The sequence below is a fragment of the Corvus brachyrhynchos genome, unplaced genomic scaffold (assembly GCF_000691975.1).
Source record: "Corvus brachyrhynchos isolate BGI_N302 unplaced genomic scaffold, ASM69197v1 scaffold79, whole genome shotgun sequence".
Classification (NCBI taxonomy): Eukaryota; Metazoa; Chordata; class Aves; order Passeriformes; family Corvidae; genus Corvus; species Corvus brachyrhynchos.
In genome coordinates, this window is record NW_008240023.1 from 1,283,351 (window position 1) to 1,296,409 (window position 13,059).

A 13,059-nucleotide genomic window follows, 5' to 3' on the forward strand; every position below is an offset into this window, starting at 1 on the left:
GCCCTTCAGTGCTTTGGAAATTTGAGACTTTGCAAATAGCAGTAGCTGTTTCCTGTAAGAAAGAGGCTGTAATTACTTGAACGAAACTTGACTGACATATGAACAAGACGTATCTGTAGAAGGCTTACTGCCAAGCCTGGATTTGTACTTAAGCAGATGTAATTGCATGGACTTTGTACTGGATTGTTTGACAGATTAAATTTCTGTGATAGTGTGAGATAACAGGAGGTCACAGTGCAAGAATAAGGTTCTGAAGAGTATGTATTCACAGCTGGGGTGCTAATCTGATTAATTGAAAGCTGATTCAATTCATAATAAATTCATGTTGTTGGATCCAAGAGTGTCAGTGCCAATTGTCAATGCCAGTTACGTGTGAGGTCTGTGCACTGAGAATGGTCTTTTGCACGGGTGCTGGGAAAATCTGAGTGGGGTCTCCACTTCGTAGCTGCTTCTCAAAGCCTGAAGCAGCCTCCTTGCTTCTGAAGCCTGAAGTAACCACGGCTGGCACGCAAGGTTATGCTAAGAAAAGGTTGGTTTGGGGTTTTTTTTACCTTGATTATCAGGCTAAGAACTAAATTGGTATTGGGCAGCCTTTCACTGTCAGATACAGAGTGCAATATAAATCTGTCTGTCTGTGGCATTAAGGAAATAGGAGGTCTGAGATGTGGCACTTGGTCAGTGGTGCTGGGTATCAGCACATGGACTCTGATAGCAGCTGGTGTTTGATTTTTAGAAGCCCTGAGGAGCAATAATCCCGAAGTGTTGATCTGCTGCCTCTTGGGTCAGCGCATGGGAGAGCCCGGCGTGGGCACGGGACAGCTGCAGCCTCTTCCTGCACTGCCAGCACCGTGCTGGAAACGGGGGCACCTGGGAGTTCTGCCTCTTATGTAAGAGGAGGAAAGTATTGCCTGATCATGTAAAAGGAGCTGCGTAGCTCTGGGTGGCTGAAGTTGGCACCTCAAAGAGTTCCGTTCTTCTCTGACCGAAGCCTCGATGGTGTGTTCGAATCGGCACAGGTGCATATGAACAGTGCACAAGCTGATTTCTGCACCTTGCTTCTTTGGAAAGGATGTTATTTGCTGCAAAGGAGCTGGAAGAAGATGGCATTTCAAATATAGGTATGATGTTTTTCAGCTTTCAGTTCAGTTTCTGTTCTGGAATAATGTCTTTCAGCAGGTTTCCTATTTAGAAACAGGCATCTTATGACTGATTTTTGAGCAATGCACTAATGAAGGATTGGTTGGAACACAAACAAGTTGATCTTGTCAGAATTATTCAGGCAGGTACCTTGCAGCTGGATGTGATGAAAATTCAGTCCTCTCTGTAGGTATTCAGCTCGTGTCATGTGACAGGGAGATGTGTTTGGTGGAGAGAAATATTAAGAAACCCCATTAAGTGTATTGTGGGGTAGATGCAGTAATTCAATAAGCTGGAGTGATTCATATGCATTCCTGATAATTTTCAAGAGGCTCTTTTTGCAGTGCAGGTAATTTCATATTTGTACTTAAGGTTTTTGCTTGTGCAAGTGATAACCTGGAGATGTGGCTGATGTTAGAGGCTTTCTGAAAATCACTGAGATGTAACTATTGCTTCAGGTTGTGCAGAAAGCAATAAGGTTCTGTGAGGTCTTCTGAAAGCCTGGATAAACAAACATTGTTACAGTTAGAGAGCAGCTCTGGAATGAAAACCCTGGAGGAAGAGACTAATTTTCTATTAAAAACATCTGAAGAAAGGTAATGATCTGTAGAAGTGGAATGTTTGGAAACAGTTAATTTAATTAATTAATGTGTCCTCCTTGCTCGTCTGAAAAAAAGCTTTTAGAAAGGACTGCAGACATCTGCAGTGCTTTTTAATATTTGATGGGCTTCTACAATTCTCCTTACAGAAAATTCATGACCTGCTCTATTTCTGTGAGGCTGCTTCGGTGAGAGCATGATGGAGATAAGTCAGATGGATTCCTTATCTTCCTATTGAGACACCAAATCTCCTGCTGCCGACTTACTTAGTGTTTTCTTCTCGTGTTTGTGAGCTCTGCACCGATAGGTAATTATTTAGGGATCTGAAACTGAATGGCTTGCCCAGGATGCTGCTTCTGCTGGTGTCTGGAATGAATGCACCAGTCAGGCAGAGCTTCACTGCCTGCTGCTGTTAGGATTCTTATTGCAAAGAAGGTATTGTGAAGCTTTAGCAAAAACCTGAGTAGCAGCTCAGCACAACTTGTGTGTACAGAAAATGCAATGCAAGTAGATGCAACAAAATGGATGCTGAATGTAATAGGCTTCAAAACGTGATGCTTTCAGTTCGAGAAAGTCATGGAGACCTGAACTCCTGTCAGTCTGTGGGTCCTGTAATCCTCCTCGTTGATGTGCTTCCCTTGCCTTTCCTTACCCTCTGGCAGAGGAAACTTCATTGACACTTGATTTTTCCTCCTCCCATTGAAAACATCTACAGAAGCCCCCAAAGGCATTTTTTGTGATAATGTTTGGTAAAAGGAAAAGATACACTACTTTTGAAATGTTTGAAAAGAACTGCTTATTCATAGAACTTTTTTTTTTTCTGAGTGAGAGAAATAGGAAGTTTACATAGTAAAACCCCCACTTCTCAAAGCTGTTTACTTTTGTTGCAACCCTACTTAGGGGTGTCTTGTGTATACTGTAGCCACAAGACGCAATCAAGTTTTAGTTGTGGGGAATGTGAATTTTTGGCATTTCACATGACCATGATATTCACAATTCAGACTACCCAAAATCTTGGTAGCCTTAATTCTGTAGCTGATGAAGTCACTTTTCCAATGCTTAACCATAGTCTGTTATGGAGAAGATTGGAAATCAGTTGTTTCTCATCAGGCCAAGGTTTGGAAATGTCAGTTGAGTGTTACTGGAGTGGTTCAGGTAAAGGTAGTTGTGGAATTCTTGCAGAATCCTAGACTGGTTTGGGATAGAAGGGGCCCTTGAATGTCATCTGGTTCTACCCCCTGCCATGGCAGGGACACCTCCCACTGTCCCAGGCTGCTCCAAGCCCCAATGTCCAGCCTGGCCTTGGGCACTGCCAGGGATCCAGGGGCAGCCCCAGCTGCTCTGGGCACCCTGTGCCAGGGCCTCCCACCCTCCCAGGGAACAATTCCTTCCCAATCTCCCATCCAGCCCTGCCCTCTGGCACTGGGAAGCCATTCCCTGTGCCCTGTCACTCCAGGCCCTTATCCCCAGTCCCTCTGCAGCTCTCTTAGAGCCCCTTTAGGCCCTGGGAGGAGCTCTAAGTTCTCCCTGGAGCCTTCTCTTCCCCAGGCTTAAGACACCCATTCTGCAAGAAATCCTTGGAATCTGCGTGTATGGATTCATGGCACAGCTGTAATGGTAGCAGCTTCTTCCCCTGGTAGAGCCAAAATGAACACATGGAGTATATCACAATCTGGGAAATGTTATTTTTGTTAGGGGGGGTGGGGGTTTAGGAGGGTTTAGCAGGTTAAATAATTGTTAAATAAAAATTGTTAAATAATTGTTTATAGCAGTGTCTCAGTATTTGCAGTGAAGGAGTTCCAGTGCCTGATGTTACTTACTTGTGTGCTGTAAGCAACTCTTGAATGACTTTAATATCCTTATATTTTGTCTTCAGGTAGTTAAAAGATAGCAAAATGAAACATTTGGCTGGCAGAACTGAGTGCTGTGGTTTCACTGTTCCCTCATCATGGAGTCATTAAGGTTGGAAAAGGCCTCCAAGATCATCGGGTCCAGCCTTTGACCAGTCACCACCTTGTCAAGCAGACCAGAGCACTGAGTGCCCATCCAGAGACAATCCTGCAGTGATGTTAGTCAGAGCTTCTTTTCAGAAATATTTTATGTGGAGAACATCTGAAAATACAGTGGCAATAGTTTAGACTCAGTTAATGTCTGAAGATGTGTCTGAATGTTAAATTGGGATAACAATGAAGATGTGATGTGACAGAAAGCTTGTCATTAATGATGAATAAACTTCATATGTATAAAACGAAAATTGATTTTCTTTTAAGGATCTTAAGTTCAATTTTTTTTCCTTTAGGGAGTATCCAGATTAAGAAATGCCTTTTTTTGGGAGTTCAGATGTGTTGTAAGCCTCAGGCATATTGTTATCCCAGGAGCAACAGGTACAAGTATATGCAAAGGTGATGATAATGAACTGAGGGAGCTGATTATACACAGAATTCATGACTTTGCTTCAAGGACTCTTTGTGAAGACAAAAATGTGGACACCTCTTAAAAAAACCCAATATAGTAGCAGCAACAGCAACAAAAACCCACCCTACATAAATCCCACCCCCAAACTGTTGCATTTTCTGCTTTTGGAATTAAGCACTAATTAACTCCTGCCCAATATGAACTCATCTGAGCTTGGTACCAGTCAAAACAACATGTTAGTTGTGTAACGTTAACAACACAACAAAAAAAATCAGGCTCTTGGTAAATATAAATACATGCTGGTAGTATTTACTGCAATTTGCAATTGCAACTAATATGATCCGGTGTCAGCTTTTATAAAAATCTATGAGATACGGGCTTGCAGGATTTTCCTCATGCTCATCAGCTTCTTGTCAACTGAACTCTTGGCAGCATCAGTGCCTGCTTGGATCTTGCATCCTGGAGATCCTGGTGGTGACCAAGTGCAACCACGTGGTTGAAAGATGGATAGCAAGGAATTTTCTAACTTCCAGAAGTTTAGATGCCAGAAACTGAAATAACAGTTGTGTAGAGTGGGTTTGTTTTAAATTTGTTCTCTCATATGTAGGTGATAAATCCTTTTCAATCCAGGATCTAACAGAGGCAGCCTTAACAGGAGGTCTCAAACTGTGGCTGCTCCATCTGGAAGTGTTCCAGGCCAGGTTGGATGGGGCTTGGAGCAACCTGGGCCTAGTGGAAGGAGGTGGAACTGGATGAACTTTATGGTCCCTTCCAACCCAAACCAGTCTGAGATTCTGTAAGTAGCAGTTACAAATGAATTGAGGTTCTTACAAAGTCTTCTGTACCAAAGTAATGTTGTCAAGCTGCTAAAAGCATCCTGGCTCTGGAAATGGAAAAGAGAAATTTGGGTAAGTTTCTGAAGGCCCAGGTTCTTTGGAATAAATGGAGCATTTCAGTTTTGCAGGGACTTCAGTGATCAATTGAAAGGTTCTGGGAAGTGTGCAGTGAGCCAAAGAAAGAGGAGGGGCTCTGTAATCAGAGAAAGAACCTTCCAGTTCATCAGGGTGTTTTTAATAAGTGTGCTTAATCTCTAAAAAGAAAGAAATTCTCATTGTTTGTGTGACAGTAGATGAAACTTGGCCCTTAGGGACAGAGCAGGATTGTTTCTACTGTGATTAGCAATATTCATAACATTCTTAAGAGACTGGCAAGTGAATGATGGATTGATGGCTACTTTTCTTTAACCAGACAGTGTTTATGTGAGCAGTGTCTATTGGCAGAGCAGAGTAGCAAGATAAATACTGTGCTGTAGGCAGATCATTCTTGATTAGCTGGTTGTACCTGGGCAGAGGAGATGTAGGTGTTGTTCATGATCTCTGAAGGTGAAATATTGATTCCCATCGTGAATCATCTCTTACATGAGGGAGAATTGCGTTAGTTTGAGTAGCTTTGCCTAAACAGTATTTTCTACTGCCTCTATCAGGATCTGTTCTAATAACCTGTTACAAAAGGCAACACTTGGGCTTATTCTGTGGTTTTTTTCAGTTGATTTTGTGGAGTTTTACCATTCCAGTATCCTCAGATACAACCTTCTATAAACAGGGATATGGCAAATTAGTTCACATTCATAATTGGTATATTAATAAAAGCAGAATTGGTTGGTACATGAGGAACTCAGATACCAATAATTCTGGTGACTTTTGGAAGCAGAAGGATGTAGAGGTGAGAGTTTGCTGTGGTGTCTGTGCAGTGAAATTCCAAAAATTACTGGCAAGTGAGGCTAAAATCTTCTTCCAGGAACCTGGTATTGAAGACTCTCATTTGCTAATGAGTATCCAGGGGGTTGGAGTCCCATAAACCTTTAATACTGGCTCTAGACCTTGAAGGTCTTAGTTTGATGGGAAATACGATACTCTATTTTAAATGTAGTCAGTTTTCTTTAGTTGGAAGAGGGGGTATACTATACCGAAGGGAAACAGTGTAAAAAAGGTATGTGCTACATACATGGGAAGAAACAAAAATCTGAGTTATGATCATGAGCTTACAGCATGTTAAAAGAGTGCTTTTTTTGGGGAAAATGGCAGTGTTGGTACTTCAGTAGATGGGTAAATAAAAACCAACATGCAATCCTGGCAGAGGAGTAAGAATACAAAACGATTTTCAACTTAATAAAAAGCCTCTATCAATATTGGTATCTGACTCAGTATTTCTAGAACTGGTTATTTGATTATTGACAGGGATGAGTGCAGGAGAAGCCTGAAGGAGGCTCAGGATGGTGTGTGCTCTGTTTTCATTAAATGTATGATTGTAGAACTAATTACATATTTAATTTTTCAGAATAAGATAAATTAAAAGCTTTTTTATTAATAAGCACTTGTCCCACCTTCTCAGTTTTAAGTCTGTGTGAATGTTTTGCTTAAAGCAGCTTCTGCACAGGAAGTGCAGTTCTGGGAAAGCATCTGAGGGGGATCATACACAAAACGGAGCTGTTTGATCTTGGCTTGGGAGCTTTTTGGTTCATGATCTTCCATTCCCTAAAAAAGCTGCCTAATTAGTCAGCCTTAAGGGCTGGTTTATCTGGACATACTGGAAAAAATGTGACACTTCTTGTCCCGAACTCTTGGTGTTCAGGAGTTGGTACAAAAGGGCAGTTTGGGTTCAGTTTCCTACTAGATTAGTGGGGAAAGATCAGCCTGGGACTGAATATTTAAACCAGTATTAGTAAATCAGTGTGGCCTTTCCACTTCCTCTGGGACTTTAATTTGTACTCCTTTTTTTTTGCTTACTTTCCTGTTATAAAATTTTCAATTTTTTTTAATTGAGTGAAGCTTAGTTATGAAGTGAAATTTGATTTTTAAAAAATTTCTTTATGTCATACCTTAAATATTTTATTGTATTTTAAAACTCAACCCATCTATAAAACCGTGGGGAATTTTAAATACATCCACCTGACTTACACAGTAAGGACTTAGTTCTCATGGAAACTGGGCTAAAATCTTCCAGGTTTCTGATACAGAATGCCAAGCATCTTCATCCTCACACCCCAAATCAATCCAAGTTGGAAATATTCTATTATCAGGCAAGGATTAGTCCTGGATGCCTTCAGATGCTAGTTCCTCGTGTGGTTCCTCAGAGGCAGCACCACCCCGGACCAGGTAAAGTTAGAGCAGGTTTGATCAAGCACAGTATGAACAAACTGACAGGAACAGGTTAATTCTCAGGTGTAAACAGTGCCAGGCAGCGAGGAACAGCTAAAAATCAGATTTAACAACAATATGCTTTGTAAAGATTAAATTAATGCAGCCTGTCGGCATCCATGTAAGGAAAAACAAACCTCTGGGGTGAATCCCAGATTTATCTTTGATCCAGGGCATTCACATTCTTCCTTGAAACTATTTTTCCATGGTGACATTTTTCTCTCGCTCCCCAAATTGAAATTTACTGTTTAAAACCCAAAGGAGTTTTTTGCCGTGTTTGTGCACGGTGTTTCTGTGGATGTTGCTCACTCTTGAAGAAGCATCACCATAGCAGCAGTCTCTTAGAGAATTTTGTGGCTCTGCTTGTGGATCACTGAGCAGCTCTGTCTTGGATGGATCAGAGCATGTTTTGCTTGCTGAGTTTCAAAGAACAACTGAATCTGTGCTATTTATCATGAGATGGAAAGGTTTTGCATTTCCCTTAAGTGGATCGTCACTTTGACTTTAATGTGAAAGTTATGTATGTTGCATGAAAAAGTGAGCTTATTCTGGGGCAGCTGTGCAAACTGAGGCTATTTCAGGAGCTCAGCATGGTAAATAAAGAGCCTGAAATGCTTCAGAAAAGGTCTCACTTTTAAATTCAGTGCCTGAAATAATGCAAGTTAACAGTAGTGTATCTACAGAACAGTTGTGTTTGGACCGAAGCATCATGACACTGCACTGCTGATGGGAAAATACTTAATTCACTGCTCACAAAATTTTTCTGATCAAATCATTCAGAGTTCTTGGATCTGTAGAAAAAGGAAATGGAAATTCTCCTTGTTACATGATAAGAGAGGAGCTTTGAGACAACCTGGTGATTTTTGGTAAGACTAAGCTTGTCCCAGTGCTCTGCAGCTGATTACATTGGTGGTGGTTTTACATACTATTTAAAATGTTGCCCCCTTCTGGTTGCTGACAACTCTGAGAGTTGGGGATGGGGAGCAGTACAATAAATAGCATAAGGAGATCTGGGAAAACGGAAAGCATGCATTTTATTTTGCATTAGAACAAATAGTTTTGATGTCCTAAAATAATCTAATACCTTACAAAGAGCCGCTGAATATAAGGAAAGTTTCCAGGCACATCTGAAGATCCCATCTAATCAGAATTAATGTAGGGGAAGCATAATTTCAGAGCCCACCAGCCTTTAGTATTAAAAATGTTTTGATGTGCCTGACTTGTAGTGGGTTAATTCTTTTGTTGTTATCTTGTTTTAAAGAACTGGTTTGCAGCAGAGCTATGGCTGTGTGCAGGAATAGGGGCTGAGTGTGATCGCCTTGGGATGTTTGTGCTAGTCCAGGAATTGTTTTAAATAGTAGCTGTTGTTGCTTCTATTACTCTTCTGCCCCACCCCTGGAAGTGTTCCAGGCCGGGTTGGACAGGGCTTGGAGCAACCTGGGATGGTGGAAGGTGTCGCTGCCCATGGCAGGGGGTGGAATGAGTTGGGCTTTAAGGTCCCCTTCCAACCCAAACCATTCCAGGATTTTCTGATTTTATGTGTAATATGTTACCAATAAAGGCTGTGCCGCTTAATGGGAAATCAAATTAATATTTTAAATTGACTCTTAGGTTCCTGCTGTTGATTTTCAATCCAAAGATAAATTTCATTCACTGGTAGGGAGGAATAAATTCTAGACATAGAAAAATAGTGGTGTGAGGCCTCTAACTTGGCTTGTACCTTCAGGTGTTTTGGAGTTGGATTGTTTGTGTTCTTCTCTCTCAATTATCAAGATTTCTGAAATTAGCTTTTTTTTTTTTTAATGATGAAGTATGAAATGGGTCTGGAGGGGGTTTATAAACCAGGAGCAGCTCTTGCCAGTAGGTGGAGGTAATGAGATACAGAAGTCAAACTGGATTCTCTAGTCCTTTGAAGATGGGATAAAAGCCAAATGATAGGAAGGAAAAAGGAGAACTTGGACTTGCGGAAGAAATTTAGAAAGCCTGTTTATAACAGGACTCAGACTCAAAAAGCTGCTGTACAAGTATTCCTGCATCGGGGATATCCCTGTTTTTTTCTCCATTTTCTGCATGGTTTATGCATGTAATTAGTATTCTTTCTGTAAGAGTGTTCTGGGGCTCTGCTAACAGTATGAGTCACGATGAGAATTGATTCTCTCACAGCAGCTTTCTAGTTTGCCTTTTGGTTTATAACATTTCGTCCTGGTTTTTAAAATTAGATAAAGGAAGGAAGCTGGTTTAGCTGAATCCTGGCTCTGAGGGTGCATGTCTGAGTTTTGTGAGGGTTGATCTTGTGTGACAAGACTTGTTTGCAGTATAAAATCCTCCTGTTAAGCTCAGAACCTACAAATTAAATCCCTTTGGTGATAGTTACACATTACTAATCTAGCAAATGATGGTAGTTGCAGCAACATAGTGCTGCTTTTGCCTAAAGAGAAGCAAGACAGTTTTTAAAGTCAGTTTAGAGGATGCCCCTGTAAATTAAGTTTGCACGTTGCCATTCCCACCTGCTTTATATCTACAGAAATACTTGCAGTCAGTCCTCTAAGTGAAGAATTTTAAGTTGCATCATTTTGAGAGGGCCTTCAGAGGACAGTACAACAATTTGATGCACAGTAACTCTTTCACGTGCTGCCTTTGGGTTGGAAACCCTGAGATTATTCCGCACTCACTTTATCTTGCTACTTCGCAGGATGAAACTGAAGAGTCTGAACCTCTCAGCTACTCACTTTAATTAGAAAATTACCCAGAGGTGTCAGGAGTAATGGTATTAAATAAGTACCTGTTGTGGGACTTGTGCCTCGTGCTCAGCTCTCGCTTTGGAGAGAGAGCTCAGATCCCTCTGCTCCAACTTCTAAATCTCTTTCCACGGGAAGAGTTATGGGAGGTGTGGCTGACACTTAGAGCTCACAGGCCAAGGTTAAACAAAACCAAAACAGAAACCCAGAGCTGAGAGATTTCAGACGGCATGAGAGCAGTTTGAACATTCCCAGCATGTTTTTACTTAGTGAGATATGTACGAGTGTGAGTTCAGAAATTTTTTTTTTTTTTAAAGAGAAAGTGCCTAAGGAAACGTCATTTTTCTTAGCACTATCACGAATTTCATAGATGTTGGCACTAACTCTTTTTTCCTCATATGCAAAAGTAGAACTTGCCATAAATTGAGTGTCAGAGCTTTGTGGAAAGTTACTGCTCATGGTAAACTGTTTTATGACAATTATGCACTGTCCATGGAATAAATGAACTTAATATAAGCAGTTATGGGTGTGTATTTCTCCTTTCCTCCTGTTTTACAGCAGTGAAAATAACTGTGAGCTTTCTAGGAGCTTGTTTGTGCAGGACCATGTGGAAAACTGTGCCCTGGAAGGAGTGCTTGCTGATATGGAAATAGCATCTGGAGTCATTAGTTTGTGTGAGTAACCTTCACAAAAGAGGTAATTCTGACTTTAGGATGCTGCACTTCTGTGTGTGTCAGGGTGCTGCTAATGCACGTGTGCCCTGCGTGTCTGGGGATGCTGTACCAAAGATTTTTAGAGCAAGTAAATGTACTGGGAGTTGAGAATGAGAATGTCTTCTGGGCTGGGTTAATGTGGAAGGAGCATGAGAATGTCCAGGGCTCCCACCTAGGGATAGCAGAGAAAGAACGTCAAAGAAGGGATTAAGGACTGGGTATGTGGAATTTGGATTGTGGGTGTCTCAAGAATCTTCCCTGCTTGAAGGTTTGTGAGTTGGCACTGAGGAAGCTGAACAACACAAGGCTGAAGGGGGGTGCTGGGCACTGCCCAGGCTCCCCAGGCAATGGGCACGGCCCCGAGGCTGCCAGAGCTCCAGGAGCGTTTGGACAGCGCTGCCAGGGATGCCCAGGGTGGGATTGGTGGGGTGTCTGTGCAGGGCCTGGGGTTGGATTGATGATCCCTTGGGGTTCCTTCCCTCTTAAGATATTCTGTGATTCTGTGAAATAACTAAATTCACAAAACACAGTGCCAAGTTTCTCCTCTTTTAGTGTTATATCGGCCTCTGCACACAGGAACAGAGCTCAGTCCACAGAAGTTCCCTAAATCCCCACATTCAGTGTTGGTGTGTAAGGTATGGCATAAAAATTCTGATTGCAAACTAACAGTGTTTTATTTGATTAGGGCAGCTTTTTCTGTGTTTTGTCAGTTCAGGTCTTAAGTGTAGGAAGGTGGGTTTACTGCTGCTAGGAAAAAAGTAGTTCCTATCTATGGCAAAGGGAGACCTTGGATTTTGGGTAACTCTAATAACTGACATTTTGGGGCACCTTTGGTGACCATACCTACTTCTGAGGCTCCTGCTGCCAGCTCAGCTTGAGGGGTGTGAATTACTGTCCAGCTTGCCTCTTTCCTGAGGCAGCTGAAATCTATGATCAAAATAATATCAGCTTTTATATTTTGTGCTTGCTCCAGGTTAAAATGGGCTAAGACTAGTAATCTATCTATTGCACTTCAGTGTTTATAGTACTTACTGAATTTACTTGTAAATTTGCAGTGATAAATTAGAAATGTGGAGTGTGTTGGCCATTAATCTGGGGCCGACTGGGCTTGGTAGCAAATTGTATTTCTCAGTGCTGCTAAATAATGCTGAGGCGCACATTGAAATGGTCACTTGAATTTTAAAACCCCACTCTTTGATTCAGACAAGGCCAGCAGTGAACTGTAAAGATGCAGCTCTGTACAGATGCAGGAGCTGAGCTCAATAGTTCCCTTCTCCTGCCTGCGGAGCCGGGAGAGGGACAGGCAGTGCGTGACATGGGAACAGTTGTGCCAATGAACCTTCCAAATCCGGGCATTCCAAAGCCTGGTGTATGCAAGGATTGTTCATAGGATGTGCAGGGTCCTTTCTCCTTTGATTTGGGAGAGGAAGCTTGGGGAAGACAACTGGGGACTGTTGCAAGAGAGGATGTAATATGAAAATCTCAAGGGAAAGGTCTTTGGCACTGTGCTGTCGGAGGAAAGCTGGGTTTGGGGAGGGGCTGGAGGATGTCAGTGGTGGGAATGAGAAGATCTGGAAGGCAGAATCAAAAGGAGGAAAGATTTGGGTCACTAGCATTGGTCTCGAGTGCACTACTGGTTTTAGATGTATTTGGCAGCAGAGCAGGGACCTCGGCTTATTTTGCCTTTGTGCCAACAGATATAAAATGTTAATTTTCTTATGTTTGCAAACTCATATTCTTTGTATTTCTCTGGCATGTGAAAGTAGATTTGTGTGGTTTAGGGGAAAATAAATCTTTGACCCTGAAAACGTAGGAAGTGATGTGGCAGGGGTCAGTGCTGGTTTGCTTTCAGGTGCTAATGCTGTTCCCCTGCCCTCCTCACAGCCAGGAGGTGTTATTCCCTGGCTATATCCTTTTTCTCCCTGGCTGATACTCTCAGCCTGTGGGTAGCTTTTCAGAAGGGCTTGTGGACATCAACTCCCACTGCTTTTAAATGTTCTCCTCTGAGATGTCTGGATTGGTGGTTAAAATTAACAATGTAGGATGCTTACAGATCCCTCGAGGACTCGTTCTGTGCCTTGTTGGCTTGGTAATTGCTCTGTGCTGTGTTCTGGTTGTCAATATCTCCACGCTGATAAGGGAGGGATGCTGTAAACAGATGTTCCTCCTTAACCAGGGTTAAACCGCAGCAAGACCACTCCCCTTTTCTCTCTTAAAAAAATCCATGTATTTGCTGTAAAGAGCAGTGGGAACAAATTTA

The 13,059-nt window shown here is 42.0% G+C and overlaps 1 protein-coding gene across 1 annotated transcript in view; it reads left to right on the top strand.

The window, feature by feature from the left end:
- Positions 1 to 1,018: 1,018 nt before the first annotated feature.
- The window catches only part of AGAP1 (ArfGAP with GTPase domain, ankyrin repeat and PH domain 1), a gene marked incomplete at its 3' end in the record, with an annotated part of 282,469 nt that continues 270,428 nt past the window's right edge, over positions 1,019 to 13,059 (top strand). Inside the window, exon 1 of the mRNA XM_017743360.1 lies at positions 1,019 to 1,118. Within this exon, the coding sequence (XP_017598849.1) occupies positions 1,070 to 1,118 (49 nt within the window). The remainder of the gene's footprint in view (positions 1,119 to 13,059) is intronic.